Below are 19,584 nucleotides of genomic sequence, written 5' to 3'. Positions count from 1 at the left end.
CTGCTGCCCAGTTTATAGGTGAGAAACCAAGGAGTCACTTAAGCGAGCAGAAGGCATGAGCACCCCAATTCAAGTCCTGATCTCTACCCGGAAGACTTGAGGGAAGACATTTACCTAGCAATATTTTATGCCCAAAACCAAGGAAGTAATTTTAAAACAGCTTTAAACTACTTTTTAAAAGCACATGCTCCTGTTATCAGACCATTACTGGGGGAACAACTAACTATACTGCTCCATCCTGGCACAGTGCAGCACACAGGTTAGAATCGATGTGAACAGATGTGCAGTTTTATGTTTCAACACACCCAACAGTACTAAGCAGAGGCCAACACAGGAGAATCTGCGTGATTCTGCTCTTTGAAACAAAAAGCCGCAAAAAGACTATACCAAACCTGACCAGGGGCAAGGGAGCTCTTGGAACCCGACACTTCTACAAAAATCTATTCAAGATAGTGGCTTTGTCTTGGGCTAGCGAGAGTGTGTTAGGCTATCTGTGGCCTAAGTGCCCAGCTCTGCTTGTCAGAACAGATGACAGAAGAGCTTTTTTCTTGACATTTTCATAGCAAGAGATAGGTCTCCCTCAGGGAAGCCTGAAAATGAGCCTTAATATGCACAAGGTCCGCTGCAGCACTGGTGCCAAAAGGAAACAAAGGCTTCCTGCTCTGCATGCTCCGCGTGGGTGGATAATCCCATCAGTTCCAGCTGCTGCACCAGCAGCAGCTCCGCACTGAGCAGCAAGGCTGCTCTGAAGCCACCTTTCCACCGCGAAATCCTCATGAGTGGAAGAAATGCATTCACACCCCACTGCCCCCACAGCCAGCTTTGGTTTCAAACCATTTTGCAATTAGGGCAGAAACAGCATGGAGAATAGTACGAAATCAGCAGCCGAAAACAGGAACTTCACCACAAGCTTTGGCCACCAGGAGCTGAGTTGTTAAGAATAATTAGTAAGAAACAGAAATATTGGGGGAGTCTTCCAGCTGAGCCTCACCTCTTTATGTTAATTGGGAATAGCCGCTGTACCTCCAGATTGGCCCGGCTGATGGTGGCTGCAAAGGATTTGCCTTGACAGTAACTGAAGAATAACATCTGTAGGACATGGGAGTAATATACGGACACACCACCTCCTGCTACCTGGCCGTTACTGTCCTGTAGGATCAGAGAAGAACAGTGGCATTTCAGATAAACACACATCCTCCAAAAGACTCCCAAGCAGTCAGGCGTTTAAATTTCTCAACTGACAGAACGATTTCCAAAGCCTCTCCCCAGCTCCCCACCACCACCCTAAACACAGCCCTACATGACAATTTTATAAGCTGAGCTCCTTGGTGAACTCATCCATCAGATACTTCAAAGGCTTTTGAACGGGATACTGAGATTGCATACCCGCAGGCTGTAGGTAGCACGCTCAGCTACAGCATCCGTACGCTCAAATGTTGTATGACAGTCTCCCACGGAGCCCTCCCCATATTCTCAGCTCATAAAAGAGCTTTCCTGCAGGCCCTCTCATCTATCTCCCTGTTTTGGAGCAGTCTGGGGGAAAAGCACCGTATAAATTTTAGACAGATTTTAAAAGGCACCTGCATCTGTAGCGTGCACCAAGAGCACTACAGAGTTGCTACCAACCAGAAACAGAGGCTCACAGCATCTCTGCAGCACCAGCAGTGACTCATAACCTCGTCCATTCTGGTTATTGCACCTTTAGAGAGCCTCGCTCTGAGAACAACCCTGCTCTGAAACCATCTCCCTGCCGAGAAATCCTGCTGGGCATAACTTCAGACCGAACCATGGAAAACATGATCCGTTTTCTAGATGAAAGGATCAAGGGGTTTAATTTTCGCCCCCACCCCCTTTTACTGCAAGGATATTTCTCTCTTTAGAGGAACAGCAACCAAGCTGATCTAGATCAGGAAATTTAAAAAAAAAAGAAAAAAGAAAATTTCTGCCTTCAACTGTCAGATGCAAACGAAAGAGAAAGCCACTGCAGCTCATACCGTAAGAAAGGGAAGTCACCATTACCTTTAGGTCTTCGTGGTTCACCTCAAGCACATTGGTGACATAGAATGGGCCATGCTGGGCGCTGCTTGCCTCTTCCATAAGCTGCGTATAAATGTACCCAGCAGAGGACATGATCACTATTATGTTCTTCCCCTCCTCGTTGAAGAGGAAAGTGACATCCCTGATTTTGGAGCTTGGTAGAAGGAAATAGAACGTCGGGCTCAAGGCATCTACAGAAAGATCATAGATCTGTGGGAAGAACCAGGAAAAGTTAACTGCTAAGCTAGAGAACAGTCCTTTTTGACAATGCAAAGAGACACAAGTTGAGACAAGGGAACACCTACTAGATGTTAGGGAAAATCTTTTTTAAAAAACAAACAAACAAAAACAATGACAGTAGTCAAACACCTCAAATTTATATTTCTAATTTATTTCTAAGAATACTGTAATATTCTCCTACAGGTGACTCAGAAACCCAGGCTTTAATGTCTGAAACAAGACAAGGAAATATCATCCATAGCTTACGACTAACCATACCTTCACGAAGTCTGCAGTCACAATAGCAAGCTCCGTTTGAGATCCTGGCAGCCACACAGCTTTAATGATGAAATTTCCAGTGGCTAGTTGGGGATGAAGCACCAAATGATCCGAGACCGATCCAGAGCTGCTGAACGTTAACACATGGCAGTCCTGGAGTAATGAAAAACATGAGTCAAATATTAGAACAAAAAATGTAAACATTTTAAGCCAAGAACAATGTTAAAAGCCAGCATTCCTCCTAGCTCCAATGATTCATGCAGCAAGAATCCAAATTCCTGCATTTAAGATGAGCTACATTAAAGTTTGTAAAATACATCTGAGTCCAACTGTTTCTCAGCTCTAGAATAGATTGTGCATTCTGAACTGTAAAGGCTGAATCCAAATTTCAGAGAAGACACAGAAATGTCCTTGCTATAAAACACCAGAGTTGTTACAGACTAGTTCTAACGCATTTTAAGTTTCACATGGCTAAGTCTTGGCTCCCGTCTTAGAGCAAAATTGGCCTAAATACAATCAGAAGAAACACTTTATTTGACCAGAAGAAATACTTTATTTGGGGCATTGTCCCATTTATTAAATTATTCATATGTAAAGTAAATGAATTAGTGCCTATACCCATATGAAAGTGATTTATGAGCTAAAATTAGTGACAGACCTTTGGAACTTTTATGGCTCAACTCCTCAGAGGAAAGAAATACAGCCTGGTTTGAGACGATATCTCCAACTGTCTAGAAAAGGGCTTGTCAGACACTTACTTTCAGTCCACACACAGCCAGGTAGTCCTCCTTGCAGGGATTTCCAGTAAGGCTCAGGACAGTAAATGGAACTGGTGCAGATGCAAGGCGAGTAAGGGTCAATTTTCTTTTGCTGGAGTCTGCTTGTTTCAGCAATGCTGAGAGCTGGAGGACTGTAATCTGCAAAATGAAATTAACTTAGTTATCCAACTTCAGCATCAGGAGGGAGGTGGGGGGGGGGAAAAACACACTGCAATTTTAATTCTATGATTACATCCCCCCAGTTTTCATTGTCTGCTGCAAGAATACTTTTCTCTGAAGAATAAGAGCTTCTTCTCAGTTATCTAATACTTTACAGAAGACACAGATCTGACAACAGGGAGCCTGAATCTTTTTCTATTTGTTGCTTAGTATTTTAAGGCTGTTTCATTCTCCTTTACAATCCAACCTCCTTCATAAAGCTAGAAGTAGCTGTCTTCTCAGGACTCACCTTGCCCTTTTCATGGCTCACAGCCAGGTGCTGGCGACGTCCATGCGGGGAAGACAGCACGCACATCGCCACCCGCCTCAGCACGTGAGCGCTGATCAGCTGTCGGATCGTCTGGCCCTGGTCACCACTGTAGTTCATGCGGACGTTTTCAAAAGCACCTTCTTGAGAGCCAAGAGTCGGGACCTGAGTCATTAGTAATGAACAGCACATATAGAAGTATATCACTGAAACTTTTCTGCTTGAAAACGATCCCTCCCACTCATATTCCAAGCACTCTTAACACCTTTAGTATCATACCATTAACTGATCTGTCATTTCTACTGTCTTGTCCAAAGTGTGTAGCTCATTGAGAGCTTGCTGTGCACGACTGCTGCTGCCCATGGCTGAAGCTTGCTGGAAGTTTATCTGAATGGCATCCATCAAGAAATTCAGCATCTCCAGCACCAAAGGAGCAAAGGAGAAGTTAGCCTACAAGAAACAGATATGGCAAGTCAGGCACAAGATACTCCTGCTGGGAATCTTCACAAGAGCTGCGTTTCAGCTATTCTTTCAAACCTGATGCTGCTTTTAGGATCCCCATTAGCATAATGAAAAGCACAAAAATTAGGCAACTTTGCTGATAACCAACAAAGCTACTCAATACAGAATTCAAAATTAACCTTCACCATAGGCCACCTTCCCTTTAACAGCTAGCTGATAATTATACCTGGGACTGCAATTCCTCCCGACAGCCCTCGACATTTCTACACAGGCTGCTCTTCTTGGGTTTTTCTTCGTCGGGGCCCTTCCCCTCACTGATGGTGACCTTGGCTTTCTCTGCAGGAGATGTGCTCGCATGTCGAATTACACTCTCGGGCACTCTGGGCTCGCTCTGGAATGCGGATTCTTTCATGGTAGAGCTCATGCCGCTGCTGGGAGTTCTCTTCACCAAAGCCTGACAACGAAACAGCAAGACTGAGAGCCCAAACTAGACTCAATTTTACCACTGACAAAACGAATACAGATTGTAATAGCAGTAGTAACAATGTAATTTTGAAAAAAACGGAATGCAATTCTCACAGAATGCAATTTTAACGAAGTAAGAACCACCATCCTGTATCCTGCATGTCGCTCTCCACCCAAGTATTAGAAAAACATTCATATTTGAAAGTAACTTAGTTGCTGCTGGTGGAAAGCGTAGAAAGAGCTGGTATCTGACAGCTGGACAGCTTAAGCCAACTTGTGAATTCTGGAAAAAATAGGTGGAATCCCAGTAGCCATCAGTAGAGAGACTTGTCAATGCATTTATTCAGTGGAAAAAAAATTAAGGCACCAGGCAAGCTGTAAATTAGGAGGAAGAGGTAAAGTTCATTGTAAAGCCAAGGCCTTCAAGTCTCAGTACTCTTATGCATTCGTATTGTGACATAAATTACTGCAGAACAGAAAACTCTGCAGAAGTCCTTAAAAACTCAGGAAAGCACTTGTGGGGGGACAAACTGCTTGAATTTTGACAAAAAGACAGTTTACCAGGCAACTGCCATCCTCCTTGGCTCCACAGTCACAGAAGAATGATCCGTACTTGGCATAAGAAATTTCATGATCCTTGTGACAAACTTTAGCACAAACTGTGCAAACACCAACCCCATCAACCATCTTGCAAGTGTGACAATGATACCTGCACAAAATAAACCAGATGAGTTAGAAATTATAGTGCCTCAGGAAGACTCTACAGACTGCATTTCTCTCCTTCTCAATGGCCAGAAATATCAAGCTGCAATTCTGACCAGGAAGTCTTGAAAGATTCTTACCAATGTTGGTTCATGAATTCTTTCTGTGTGATGGTGAAGGTACAGAGTTTATTGCAAAGAGAATCTTCATCCTATACGAGAAGAAAGGCATTTAAGTAAGGCGCTACAATTGCATGGCTACGCTAAAGGCACATGGTACATGTTCCTCATCTACCAAATGTGCATTTCAAGAACAGTGAGTTTTAGCACCACCTAGCCAAAAGAAGGCAGCTAGTATCAAACCACACGGAGAGAGGACATGGCCTCATTTTACAGTAACTAGAAAGAATTAACCAATAAAAAGGAAATAGTAACAAAAATATTATTTTGAGATGACAGATTTTAAAGAATGAGTTAGTAACAGCTTGCTTTTCACCTAGCAGCACTTAAAAACCTATTCTACATTGCTCGTCGATATAAAAGCTAATAATTGATAACAATTAGGTAAAAACAGACATCTTATTCCTACTTCATTTCTTCCTTTCTTTTTCTAAAAAAAGCTTTTGCCTTTTGTTGACATCATAAAATCAAAAGATTTATGCAGGAATGACAGACATTCCCTTCCAGATCTGACAACTAAGGCTCTTCACTCAACTTCACATTAGGAACAGACAAAAATATCTTAATTTATAACCCGAACAATTCTGATAGGGAAGCTGCAACAGAAATCTCCATCTCATTTGCAGCATTAACCGTGGTTATCACTTACTGAATCTTCAGCTTGAGAGTCTTCCTCCTCCACAGCCAACTCTTCCACCCAGTCTGAATCCACCTCAATAGCCCGTTCTTCTCCATCAACGGAAAGATGACTTGGTCCTTGGCCACTGGTCTGGCTCAGTGCATTAGTGACATCAGCCAGGTAAGAGACGATGTGGCACGTACACTCCAGGATAGTAACATGCTGTAAGCAAAGATTAGCGAAAATGAGAGGCAACACTTATATCCCACAATAGCTGCTATAGGGCAGAAAAATATAACACACACACACACAGACCAACCAAATCTGTTTCAACTCCCACCACGCAAGGAGAACACGACAGCCAATACAGCTCATGCCCGAAATTTATTCCCGCAAATTGAGTAACAGCTACATGTTTTACCTTCCCCTGCATGACGTTGGCGTTCATTTTTTCTATCACATTCTTTTGAGACAAGTATTTCTTGCTGTAGCAGAAGAGATAGGAAAAATTGTTACAACTAACAGCCTTTGGGAAGTATAAACCCAGTATAAACCACAAATAGCTTCAAGCATTTAGTTTGCTTTCCATCAGCAATAGGAAAGGTATCAATGCAGTAATTACTTAAATCATCAGGAGTGGAAAAGACAAAGATCACATAGTTATTCTCAACGGAGACATACAAAGAAGCCCATCTCAGTCATTCTGTACTCCAAACAAGAAACATTAAACTGGAAAACAAGTCTGTATCAGCAAACATTCACTCCTGCCCCCAAATTACTAGAAAAGATGAGTCTAAGCCATACAAGTGAACAAACAGCAGTATACAGTTTGCTCTTACCATCTGCCTAGCCAGTCAACAGCAGCACCGTGAAGCTGGAGATGTCCCGCACCTTGTCCTGCACTGGCCAAAGTTGCCATCACGACCATCAGCTCAGGAAAGCCTGTACCATCGCCATTGGCCAACATTTCTGTTGCCATCGGTATTAGAGTGCTCAGCAGAACAGTGCACACGCCTTCTCCGACTTGGCTGATCAAAAAGAAGAAAGTTGCAGATGGAGTACGTCACCCACTGAAGTAAAGCTAAGCCCCGTACTGCAAGAGCACTGACACGGCAACGCCTACATTGCAAGCAGCCATATCCTGATTATTCTATTGGAAAGCTGACAACAGAAAGCCATCAGCAACTCATAATTAACTCACATATCTACAGAGCAAAACAAATTAACAGTGCACCAATGACAAAGGCTGTACTTTACCTGTTTTCCCGAACAATGTATGTTGTCAAGAGCTGCAGCAACTGCCTGTTCTCTTGAACAACGTCCAGTTGATCTGAATCTTTGGGCGGCGACATGGTCATCCTCGTTAACCAGGCCTGCAGACGTACAGGTTCCACACAAGCCAACTGAGCCAAAGAGCCACAGAGTCGCAACAGGCTGGGGTTGGGACTCTTCTCAGCTAAGAGGAAAAATTATCAGTGAGTGACACAGGTGCCATAAAGAGATGTTTTTGAAGATGGCTTTCCCTCTGTTCCTGGTCTCACTCAGATACAAAATGCTTCGTTGGAACTGGTACCCAGTGCAAAACAGAACAGACTCCGCACATTCACACACGGAGTACGAAGCTAAGAGCTGCCTAGACAGTTATTCTAAGTTTTGTTCCTTTGCTAGGTTCTCTCAAACACCCGCTTTCCCTCCTTACTGTGACAAGTAATCAACTATAAAGAGCAAAAGGCATTTCTCCAAGACGTAGTAATTATTTCCTCACAGGCGTTATGAGAATATGAGCACAAAAAGCCCATCTGTCTTTTCCTCAGAGCTAAACTATCTTCATCTCTCCCTAACATGAAAGTTAGCTGCCATCAAATACTAAAAGGGCACATGGCCAAAAAAACATGTGCAGCTGAGTAGGGGAAGCGAGAAAGAAAAGAGCAAAACACAAACACAACAGGAAAACATTAAGCGTAAAGCTGTTGCTTCCTTTCAGAGCTTCTCTTACAAGCACCTTCATGTTGCAATCTCTCTAGTACAAGAACAATATTAGGTGGACAAAGGCACGATGCAGACAGCGAACACAAGCACTTACTTAGCTGGAAGAGCTTGGTGAAGAATTTCAGCACCCTGTTACAGAACTTTGCTGAGAGGTTCTCATTGGCCGTTGCCATCATGATCTGCACCAATTCTCCACTATTGGAAGGGGGGAAAATTAAGTCAAGCTTTGCAAAAGCCCTTTTTTTCCACTTCTACTTAGTTACAGCTACTCTGATACATAATAGCTTGCATTGTGCAGAGATGGAAGAAGTCCGGAAAGCACACTGCAACCCTAAGATTGCTCTGCAGCCAAGCCACAGTAGGTGCTTTCAGACAAATGGCAAACTCTCAGCTCAGATTCAAACCTGCAAATCTCAAAGTCATGAGTCACAAATCATTATTCACCACAGATTAAGTCACAAAAGGGCCTGTATTTGTTTCCAAATCCAATTTCAATGTCTCCTTGCCTACGTTTCCTTTCCATGTTAACAATGCACAACAGCCAAACTGTTTCAATTTTGGACTGCTGAACAAGTGGGAAGCAAAAACAGACATCAGTCAACTTTCTAATAGGAAGAAGTCTTCCTCCAGCTCATCTCTTGTATCCTTTCCCAACACTGAAGTCATGCTATGCTGTTTCTATCACAGTTTTCTTGTAAGTCAGGCCAACACCCCACCTCCACCCTTAAGAACATGAATCTATTGCCCCGAGGAGGGACTGAGAGCACATGGGATTTTGCAACTTGAACGGTAGTGCCTTATAGACCTGCACCTCCCAAAAATGTCCTTTTAAGGCCCTCGACACAACAGTCACGTTTCAAGATCTCCCTTGCCAATAGCTACATGGACTTGCCAAGTATTTTATTTGGAGTGACTAAGACACAGCTCCTCTCCCACACAGGAAGTCTTTCCACTCTCCTGTGTTGCTTGAAAGGTCTCCTGCCCTTATACAGGTCTGCACTTTCCTGCACAAAGGCTTTAACATAAGCGTCGAGAGTGATAAGCTAAGAGAAAAGAGAAATAAAGTCCTTGGCCTACAACTTGCCGCATGACTTTACCTTTCCGAAAAGAATTCCTCCATGGCTTTTCGGGCCTGGCTGCTCTCCAGCTGTTTCTCCAGATGCTGCAAACATTCCTCCAAGATGGACTCATCCAGGCCACTGAGGATCAAAGATGCACATTAAATAATTATATATAAGCAAAATTTCAACAGTTTCATCGATTCTGAGTGCCAAGAAGTAACTAATTCTGCTAACACAATTCTAATAAACCTTCTGCTAGCTGAAAGTGATTCTCCTTCCAGGATGCTGGAGAAAAACAACTGATCAACTAATATGACATAAATACCAACAAATCCACCAAATGATCAGAAAAAAGCAGTGGATGACGCTGTAGGAAAGTTACACAGTCAGAATCCTCTAATAATCTAGACCTCTCAGACACATCACATCACAAATTCCTCTAACTGTCTGCTCTTTTTACACTTGAAGTCTCTTTTAGCTTTACTCCTCTCCATTCCCTCCTCTGTTCATCCGCACTTCACAACGCAACCCGCAAGTAAAATCCAATTAGGTTTACATTCTCTACCACAAGGCGCAGCAGATCTCCTTCTGAACACCTTCCATCCAGAGGGGATCAGTGTTAACAAGATGCAATATCATCGTGCCTAATAGTTTTATGTTCCAGCCTGGCGGAATCAACATCTGTGCATCAAGCTTATTCTCTCTACACATACAGTGAGTGAGGGGAGGGAAGCATAAATTTGGCTAGTTTGCCATTATACAGCAGGGATTAGGCATCCATGTAAGAGCAAAAGAGAGACAAAGGAATATAAAGCAAGTCAGGTTGACATCTTCAGCTCTGATTTTGTGCTTATATCCCCATAATTTTCTATTTGCTTAAATAAAAAAGTATCCTAATATATCACGTGATCCACCCAGAGTTACAACAAATGGCTAAAATCCACGCTGCCTAAATTGCAACGCTGAAAGTAACTTGGATAAAATATTCTGTATTTTTAGCCAGCAAGTACAGTAGTCTTCAACAGACGAAAACAAGCTGGTTTTTGGCCTCTCTGTTGTGCTGCTGAAGACACTATACTGATATTTTAAGATATTGCAGTAATTCTTTGTATGCAGCTTTGTTGAAAGAGGACTACCTACTACCTGTTTGGATCAGAGTGACTGGCCAGTATGTTATAGCATCCTGTGATCAATTTTTCATAAACACGTGCGAGGAATTCATCCGATTCTGCAGGGCCCAAGATCCTTTCTAGCGAGTTGCTGCTTATCTCTGCCACGCTCTCTGTGCTGGTCTCCAAAAGAAGGGGCAACAGGGAATGAATCACCTGTGGTGGGTTCAAATCATCTGACCAGCTTGAAAACACAAACAAAACAAACAAACAAACGAGATAAGTATCTACGTGATATAGCAAAGAAATGTCCTTACTGAATAAATCAAAAGTCACACAAGTAAGACAAGCCTGGATGGAAGCCTAAATTAAAAGCCCTTTTCAAAAACCAGGGATAAGTATACCATCCCAACCATTTTCCCCTCAGCAAAATGGTTCTAATTTCCAAGATTTTGCCTTTTATTTTTTATTTTTTTGCGTATATACAGCTACAACATTTTCCTAGACGGTCATATTATCACTTAGTATGGTTTTCAGATATGTCTGCATTGTCAGTAAATATTTTGTTGCAGAATATCTTAAAACAAGTCACTGGAAAAAAATAACTGCTTTCATTTCACTTCTTCCCTATGCTTTGAACAAAATACAAATTAATCACTTAGATCCATATCGCCACAGCTGATATTCCAGTTTCTTTATGTCCTGGTTCAACAAGAAGCACTACAGATTTCTCTCAGGGTGTTTGACTTCTAGAGATACCTGATAGAGACAGCACGGCTATTTTTCATTCATTTTTGAATTTAGACCTTTACACTGAAAGTAGCTCAATTAAAGGCTTGGTTCAAAATACATATCCAGTTCAGGAAGTGCTCTATCAAAAGAGTCAGATGAAGACAGAAATTCAAAAGAGCAGACAAAAACTACACATCAAGAATACAATATAAAAAAAAAAAGTCACTTACACAATGAGATCCCCAGTGAGCCTGACCAGGGAGAGGAGGGTGTGCTTTAGGGAAGCTGCAAGAGGGAGACTTTGACTGCACAGCGTGCCGAGGTGGGCGGCCTGAACTGCGCTGATGTAGCTCTCTGCAGGGATCGTGTCATTTGCAAAGGCATTGCGCTAAGAATTGAGACAAAAAAAAAAGAAAAAAATCAGCAGAACTCATCTTTAAGCTGAAAAACATGCTACCCAGCATTCCCAGCAATTTACGGAGTTAAGATTGTGTCAGATCTATCCACAGGACTGGACTCACCCACGAGCCAATGTTCGGAAACTCATTTGTGTGAATGTTGTTCCACGATTCACATAAAGTCTGCACAGCCGATGGCAAATTCTGAACGAGCGCTGGACCTGCAGTCAATACAGGCACATAAGTCATTGAGTAATTTCATGGATATTGTTGAAAACTGCAATGCTGTTAAGACACTGTTTAAAACTAGATCCTTATTTGAATCAGTCATAACTGTCTTGATCAGAAAGAAGTAGCTAACTTTGTTTGAGCTCTAATTCTGCTGAAGGCTAGTTTCATGCTTTTCTACAAGTCAAAATTATCACTAAAGTTTGCATGAGCTTCGCAGCTTCTTTTGCCTTATTAGGGCAACAGGAAACATGGAAAAAATATTAATTCACAACAGCCTTTGCCATATGAACATTTCAGAATTCCCCATACTGTGCCATGCTTTGTCGCTGGAGCATTGACATGGCTGTAAAAGCATTTCAAAGCCAGATAATCCCACGAGATAGTTATTCTTTCAAGGCCTCCTCTCTTTTTTCAGCTGCTACAACACCAAAAGGAAAAGATACCCAGTCTCCCACTGACAGGGTGACGCACAGATTTGAAGCAAGTGGTCGAGAAAGAGAAGGCATTAGGCAGCGCACAGCTTTGAAGCTGATGTTGGCAGGACTGTAGAAAGCTTCGACTACGTACAAAAGGACACCTAAACTATCCAGGAGCCTCACCTAGAGTATTTGACTTGCAACGGCTGGATCCAATTGCGAGGACAGCAGCATAACCTCGTAGCTTCTCTTCAGAAGGTTTGTTCTCAGGGGAGCCCTCTTCAGAGAGGCTCCGCAGCAAGTAAGATCTGCATTCAGGATGGAAAGGATTCATTTCGGGAAACAGCATTTCAAAACTAAAGTGTGCCAATACAGGGATAAATAGGAAAGCAAACTTCAGAAGTTCTGCCCCTTACTTCATGTGATACTACTAAGGGAGTTCTGGGTTTTTATCTCCTCTAAGTCACTTACCAGGAGAAGTGGCTGCTCAAAAAAAAAACTGATTTCCTTTTGCTTTCTTCTACACAGGAGCCAAAGAGAGTTTAGAAGTCCTCAGACTCTTACTGTAAGAACTAACGCTCCTCTCTCCCTTGCTGGGTTCTCTGACAGTCTCAATAATAGCTCAGTAAAATAACCTTGTGTAGCACTACTCTACAGATTGGTAAGATGAGGAGAAGAAAAGCTGTTTTTGCAAGCTTGCAAGAAAGTCTTGAAAGATCAGACAAGTAGATTACTGAGAAATAACAACTACACACACATGCTTGAGAAGCTACTTTTTTTTTTAAATATTTGATATTCTAGAGGACATAAGTTAGAATAATTACACTGGACTATAAAAAAGGCACCCACCTCTAAGAAAACAAAGAACAAAATGAAAAGCTCCATGCACAGAAGGAAGTCATAGTCCTCTCAGAGGTGCTAAGGGTCATACCTGGTAAACGTAGCGTAAGTGTCAATAAGCTGCAGCGTAGCAGGCAAGAGGTTCTTGGTTATCTCCGAAGACTTGTGCGGGTCGGTTTCTGCAGCTAGCTTGGAAAAGTGCTCGTCTAGAGAAACCTGGATCTTCGAAATTGCAGCATCAAGGGTGTAAATGGACTGTAAACTGGGAACTTCATGCAGTTGAAGAATAGTGGTGCAGTCGACGCCACAGAAAGAAGATATCTTAAAATATAAAGCGATGGAACTGTAAGTGCAAATCATTCCACAAAAACAGATGCTTAATGTACACAGTAGCGTTCACACCAGCCTACCTGCCGAGCAAAGTACTCCTCTGCTATTTCCACATCATACTTCACTGAGCTGCACTTGCCTGAGGCCAATTCGATGAGAGAAGCGGCATGTTCAGCTTTCATGCCCTGCTTGGTAAGGTGATCCTACAGATGTTGAAAAAGATTCATCACACTTAACAATTTAGAAGGGCTACACAATTAACCACTCTGCCAACTACCAGGCTAGAACACTTCAGAAAACGCAGACCCAAGTTCCCATTTCTCACCACCAAACCCACATAATTCCCACACACGGTCAGGGTAGAATATCAGAGATTCACACTCACAACATCACAGAACACCCCTATAAACACCAGGCTGTACCTTGATCCAGGTGACATAAGATGCGATACGCAGACGGGAAGACCAGCGCAACGTGTGTAAAATATCACATTCGCTCATTTCTGGTGTGTTCATGGCCAATTGATTCATGTAGTTTTTGGATGGAGGCAAAATCCCTAGTATCCGCCACAGTATCAAGAAGTAGTACTGAAGGGCACAGGCCTCCTAAACAGAAGTACAGTTGGATATAGTAAAGAAAAATTGCTGCTGCAGTCATTACAGCCACTGTAATGTTATCTCATCAAGGACCCTTGGACTTCCAAAGATCAAATCAGGTGCCAAATCAGATGACAAATGCTGGACTGAGTTCCTCTCACATTATGCACCGAATTTAACTCTGCTAAATCTGACTTTTGTTTAATTATCTCACCTCACTTCCTTCTAAAGATGAGTGAGGGGAAAAAAAAAGAAAAAGAAAAAGATTACACAAAAATATTTGGCCTCATCATACATATTTCAGTCAAACCTCTTGGAATCCCCAGGGACATACAAGAAGTCTAAAACATGTTATGAATTAAAAACTCATACAAAACTTACTACTACCACCAAAAGTATCACCATTAGCTGTAAGATTTTTAAGTTCTCCATTCCTCCAACCACTGTCCAAACTAGTTTTTATACAAAAAGATCCTCTGTTTTCTCAACAGAGACAACATTACAGCAACACACAGAGCCTCACCAGTGCAGTGACATTTTTGTTCTCTTTCCTCCTGAGCGTATCAAACTGTGATCCAGCTGCAAGGAGAGAAGTCAGGGCTGTGTAGAGCTCATCATACTTCATAGTCCTCGAGAAAAGGACTTCGCAAACCTGCAAGAGAGGCCAAGTCAGGATCGCTGCCTTGCAAACGGCACAACCGACCGCTTTTATACAGTCAAAGTCTTCCTTCAGATATTCAGAATATCCTCAGAATAACTTCAGGAGATTAATTCTGTCAAGTGCTTCTCGCCTCAGTCAGGGTGCCAACACAGCGTTAATACATGTACGTACACTGAAAGGTCATCTGAACCTTAATGACAACAAAACCCAGGAAAAACACGGAGCAAAAGGAAGGTAAAGCAACTTCACTGCCTAGCGTCTTTGTCTCAGATGTTTCAGCAGCACTGCAAAGCAGTACGGATGCGATAGGGCCCTCTGTCATAGCATGCTTATTTGAATCACGTGCTACAAATGAACAAAAAAGATTCTGTCGCCTCTCCTTAGCTACTGTTTATTTCAGTGCAACCCAGGCAGCCTTGATTTGTCTCAATTAATCTACGAAGACATCAGGACTGGATGAGCAAGGACTACTTCACTCAGTAGCTTTTAAGTTCGGCTCTGCTTACGTATTTCAACAACATCAAAAAAAATTGAAAAGCCTTTTATAACTTTCTAAAGCTATACTAATACATGCAGCCCTTTTTAGAGTATTACTAAAAGTAGCCCAATATATCTTCATAGCAGTACACTTTACTTTGCATGCAGATTTCCCTGACACGCAGGGAAGTACAGAAAGAGAATGAGAATCCCATCTAATCCCCTTGACCCACTATTCTTTTCTCCACTTGGAGAAAAATTTCTATGCTAGCTGCTTCATCAAGCCTTTCCTTCTATTTTCTCTGCCAGTTGTCAAGACAGCACAGTCCTCTGAAGGCTTAGAGAAACGTCTTTAAAACAGAAATTCCAATACCGAGCTATCTAGACGGTTCAGATCATCTTCAGAAGCTTCTAGAGATAGGATGCAGTAGAACCTGGGCTGTGGAACTGCATCTAGAACATGAATAGAGAAAAATGATGTTCAAAGTGACAGATTTTAGTTACCAGTACTGTCTTACCCTCTCTCCTCCATCCCCCAAAACCCTTTCATATTTTAAGACTTATATCAGACTGCACTAATCTAGTGGCATGATACATTACACGTGCTTTTAATCTACGGTGTATGCAGCCAGGTTTTCCTGCTCCCATAACCCTGACATAAGAAATACAGACTTACTTTGAATCACTTGTAGCATACTCCTAGACCACAATTATTTTGTTCAATAAAACTGCTCAAGCATTCAGGAGTATTTGTTGATTTCCTTCTTTTCTATTTAAAATTACATGCATTTTTATCTCATCTGTTTTAGCTCTGCCCCTCAAAAGCAGGGAAAGGTACCCATGCCAGGCCATAGGGAGGGCTTTCGTTTATTTGTAAAACCAAATCTTGGAACAAAAAAAAAATTCCTCTACATTTCCCTCTCTGACCTGATGAGCAGTGTTTGGTCCAGTTTTCTTCCACTTCTTTAAATCCATGATAGAGGGGGACAGAGGTTCGTCTGCTGCTGTCCTGGGCTCCACTCACCCAGCCAATGGGCGGAGTCAGCAAATTATATTGCACCTAAGTAAAAAACAGAAAAAAAACAGGGCATCCTCATTATTAAGGGTGGAGGACAGAATCCCATAAGCCCCGAACAACCCCACTGCTAAAATGCAAACTTTCCCAGCTTCTGAGGGAAGCCCTGGACCATGCCTGGTAACTTTTATTTTGGAGTAAGCAGCTTAAATCAATGGGCATGATTCCAACAACCGAAAAAAGCCGAACGCTAGCAACCCATTGATGAGAACAGTGCGAAACAGACCCAACAGAGAAAAGCTAAAGCAAGAAGACTGTGTATAAGGTATTCGTGAAATAGTGCCTGAACACCCAAAATACTCATGCTTTTGACAGATAAGGTGGGCTTTCTCCTTGCCCGTTGCCCTTGCTTTCATGTTTATTAGGACAGTAGTTATACCAGGGATTTACACTCTATCTGAATCTGCTGCCAGGAATTAGCAGCTGCAATTATTCATTCGTTATTACCCCAAAGGCTGTTAACAAAATCCAAACCGAGTTACTTGCAAAGGCCCTGAAGAAAGCACAACACATCATACGATTACCTGATACAGATTTCTGCTGAATGACCAAATAAACACCCCAAACACGATCTCAAAATCTTACCTGTTCAAACAGGTACATAGGGGCCTTGGAATACTGATGGAGCAGGTAGTCAAACACCAAGAGCAGACGAGCCACAATAAGCGGTACAGAACATAGCTGGGTATCCATGTTCACTGTCAGCTCCAGGATTGTCTGGATACAGAGCGTCAGGATGGATCTGCGGCCCCTCTCGGAGAAATTGTGAAAAATAAGCAGCAGCAGCTGGAGATGTTCGACATTCAGATCTTCGGTGTCACTGGGAAGAGTCCCCTGCAAGGCATTTTGCTTCAGGGTGCCCACAAACCTGACAATAACAAAGGAAGTTTGTAAGTGACTTTTCCCCTTGCTTAGATCCCTTCTTAAAACCTCTTCAACTAGAGTTTCAAGAAACATTTTAATGATAATTTTCTGCTTATACTTCTAACCAATACTGGCAGTTTCACAAATAATTCACTACACCATTCACTGGAATGAGACTATGCAAAAGAAAAACCTTCATAAATTCAACTAGCAAACACATTTCATGGGAAATATGAACAATCCTTTAAAGGAGAAACAGAGATGCAAACTCATTCCCACAGGAAAGGCCATCCAGGCTGACGTTAAGTCAGCTAAACCCTATTAGAGGCTCTCACATCCAGATAATGACACAAAGTGGAAAAGGCTTGGGACCATCGTCCCTACCAGAAACCTGCTGAAATAAGACATTCACCTTTTCTTTTTAAAACCAGCATTGCTGTAGTTTTTCCAGGTTCCACCCACCTAAATCCTAATTCCGGTGACTGATTTCATTTCCCATACAACAGAAAAAGAATTCCAGCAACACAGAATAACCCTGAGCTCCTCTGAGCATTGCACAGCCATCAGAGTTCAGAGAACACACATCTAATTTGTTAAGCTGGTCCAGGAGAACTGTCATTTAATAGAACATCAGAGAGATAAGGGAGGACTGATTTTCAGCTTAATATAAAATTATCTCACCTCTCCCAAACTTTAAGGCACTCTGGGACATCGGGATCTCCCTGGGCACTGGCTTTATGCTGCCAAATAAGGAGAAGTCGAGATAGCACCGATAAACTTTGAGGATGGATGTAGAGAGGCCACGGTCCTTCAGAGAAAGGAGCAACTCCCAGCTGCTGAAGAAGTGTGTTCTGGAACAAAACAGAGACTTGTTGCAGAGAGGCAAGTCCTACCTGCTGCTTTAGTTAACAGCATCCTTTGGACATACAGATGGCAATAAACAGTAGGGCTCTCAGCGGTTATAAAGGGTTAATATATCAGTATCTCTCCTATCTAGAGTATCTGGCACAGGTATTGAGGGAACTTATGTTTTCACTTTGCCACTTAAAACACAACCACCTTTCAATTACATTGTCAATGCAGAGAAAAAAAAGTGGTATTAATGAGCTTTACTCATTTACAGCAAAATCCTAGCAGGAGAGATTACGCTTTGGCAGAGTCACACAGGTCAGCTGGCAGAGTCTGCTTTTACTCTGGCTGGCACTATAACTTGTAAAAGTTAGAAACTGAGTATTCTTCAAGTTGTAAAAGGTCACAACAGATCAAAAGTGGCACTGGAGGATATACTATTTCTCCAAAGGTGACAGAGTAAGAAACAAAGAGCTTAGAAAAGGAAAACGATTCATTAGATCCAATAAAATGAGTGGAGTTGGGACTACTCGCTTCAAAAAACAGTACAGGCTCTTCATTCAATGCCCTTTAAAACTGACAGAGAAAATTTAATTTTTATTTATCTCAGCATCAAATGAGAGAAGTACTATGTTCAAGATCTAAGAATTTGGAAGAAGATCCCTTCTACTGATCACAGGAAAGACTGCTTCTTTTCAGATGTACCACAAATGCAAGTTTTGTGGGGTTTTTTTTTTTTTTAAGAGTCCGACTGCTTAAAAAAAGTATTTTAAATACAGTAGAAAAGAGTCAACAAGAAGTATAGGGACTGAATTCACTGAGTGGTAAGCAGATTTACAACCCTACTTAACGTGTTAAGCCAGGTCAACACATAACCTAGCAAAGAAACCTAGAGGCTACAAAGCTAGCACATGAAAGCAAAGGGATTAATTTGATTCTCTCCTGAGAGAATTCCAAGGCCTTTTGGTATCAGTCGCGATAGCCAAGCAAGCCTGCAGAAATGCCTCTCGGTAAATGCATAGACAGAGGCAACTCTGCAAAACAAAATACATGAATTCATTTCCTTTTCCGTTTTCATCACCTTCAAAGTTCAGTGGAATAATCTGAACTCTGGACATGAAGTTTACACTCCGCAGGATGTTTTGTACTGGATGACTGCAAAGATCATCCAACTTGCTGGATCCAAAATATCGCAAGCTCTGTTCTCAAAAGAATAGACTAGGACCAAAGGGAGTCGTCAACATACTATTCTAGGTGCACATAGTCCATGAGACATTAATATACGCCAACTCTTCATTTCATTTACACATTCACCACAGACTAACCTGCAAGGCAGGGGACTGAAGGTCTGAGGTCACCAAGGAATGGTTAAAGTGATATAGTGCAGCAGCAAACTCCTCATCTGATGTGCCTGTAACACAGAGACGGAGCCATTTATTACTCTTGCTCTCTTGTAATTAAAATTTCCACATAGAACAAAGAAAACATATGTCTATACATCCTAATCTACGTGTTCACTAGTAAAGAAGTTCTGCTCACTCACCCTTCAGCCCGTCTTTATCCACCTCCTTGATGATGCTCGCCAGTGTAGCCATGTGCTGCTCCGAAAGAGACACACTCAGGTAGTTGCGAATGAAGTTATTCCTGGAGTTCAGCATAGAAGAAGTAATAAAGTTCAAAATGTTTGAAGCTAGGCTCAGAAACTGAAAAGAAAAAGAGAAATGCACTATAGAAGCAACAAAAACAGAA

The 19,584-nt window shown here is 42.1% G+C and overlaps 1 protein-coding gene across 6 annotated transcripts in view; it reads right to left on the bottom strand.

The window, feature by feature from the left end:
• The window catches only part of UBR4 (ubiquitin protein ligase E3 component n-recognin 4), an 80,184-nt gene that overhangs the window by 49,607 nt on the left and 10,993 nt on the right, over positions 1-19,584 (bottom strand). For all 6 annotated transcript variants that reach the window (XR_010886356.1, XM_067310857.1, XM_067310858.1 and 3 more), the window contains exons 16-44: positions 19,379-19,538; positions 19,161-19,246; positions 17,668-17,837; positions 16,708-16,990; positions 15,975-16,107; positions 15,421-15,500; positions 14,433-14,561; positions 13,736-13,918; positions 13,394-13,516; positions 13,075-13,304; positions 12,327-12,451; positions 11,620-11,717; positions 11,329-11,486; positions 10,401-10,610; positions 9,294-9,395; positions 8,291-8,391; positions 7,465-7,663; positions 7,047-7,235; positions 6,629-6,692; positions 6,238-6,429; positions 5,550-5,620; positions 5,269-5,416; positions 4,469-4,696; positions 4,060-4,230; positions 3,763-3,945; positions 3,294-3,452; positions 2,536-2,688; positions 2,020-2,247; positions 992-1,149 (exon numbers count right to left, since the gene is read on the bottom strand). Coding sequence is in view for 5 of the 6 variants with exons in the window: in XM_067310857.1 (XP_067166958.1) it covers positions 992-1,149; positions 2,020-2,247; positions 2,536-2,688; positions 3,294-3,452; positions 3,763-3,945; positions 4,060-4,230; positions 4,469-4,696; positions 5,269-5,416; positions 5,550-5,620; positions 6,238-6,429; positions 6,629-6,692; positions 7,047-7,235; positions 7,465-7,663; positions 8,291-8,391; positions 9,294-9,395; positions 10,401-10,610; positions 11,329-11,486; positions 11,620-11,717; positions 12,327-12,451; positions 13,075-13,304; positions 13,394-13,516; positions 13,736-13,918; positions 14,433-14,561; positions 15,421-15,500; positions 15,975-16,107; positions 16,708-16,990; positions 17,668-17,837; positions 19,161-19,246; positions 19,379-19,538 (4,514 nt within the window). In the remaining variant the exon portion in view is untranslated. The remainder of the gene's footprint in view (positions 1-991; positions 1,150-2,019; positions 2,248-2,535; positions 2,689-3,293; positions 3,453-3,762; positions 3,946-4,059; positions 4,231-4,468; positions 4,697-5,268; positions 5,417-5,549; positions 5,621-6,237; positions 6,430-6,628; positions 6,693-7,046; positions 7,236-7,464; positions 7,664-8,290; positions 8,392-9,293; positions 9,396-10,400; positions 10,611-11,328; positions 11,487-11,619; positions 11,718-12,326; positions 12,452-13,074; positions 13,305-13,393; positions 13,517-13,735; positions 13,919-14,432; positions 14,562-15,420; positions 15,501-15,974; positions 16,108-16,707; positions 16,991-17,667; positions 17,838-19,160; positions 19,247-19,378; positions 19,539-19,584) is intronic.

The sequence above is a fragment of the Apteryx mantelli genome, chromosome 26 (genome assembly GCF_036417845.1).
Source record: "Apteryx mantelli isolate bAptMan1 chromosome 26, bAptMan1.hap1, whole genome shotgun sequence".
Classification (NCBI taxonomy): Eukaryota; Metazoa; Chordata; class Aves; order Apterygiformes; family Apterygidae; genus Apteryx; species Apteryx mantelli.
The sequence above is the reverse complement of the archived record's forward strand: the minus strand, read 5'-3'. Positions and strand labels throughout refer to the sequence as shown.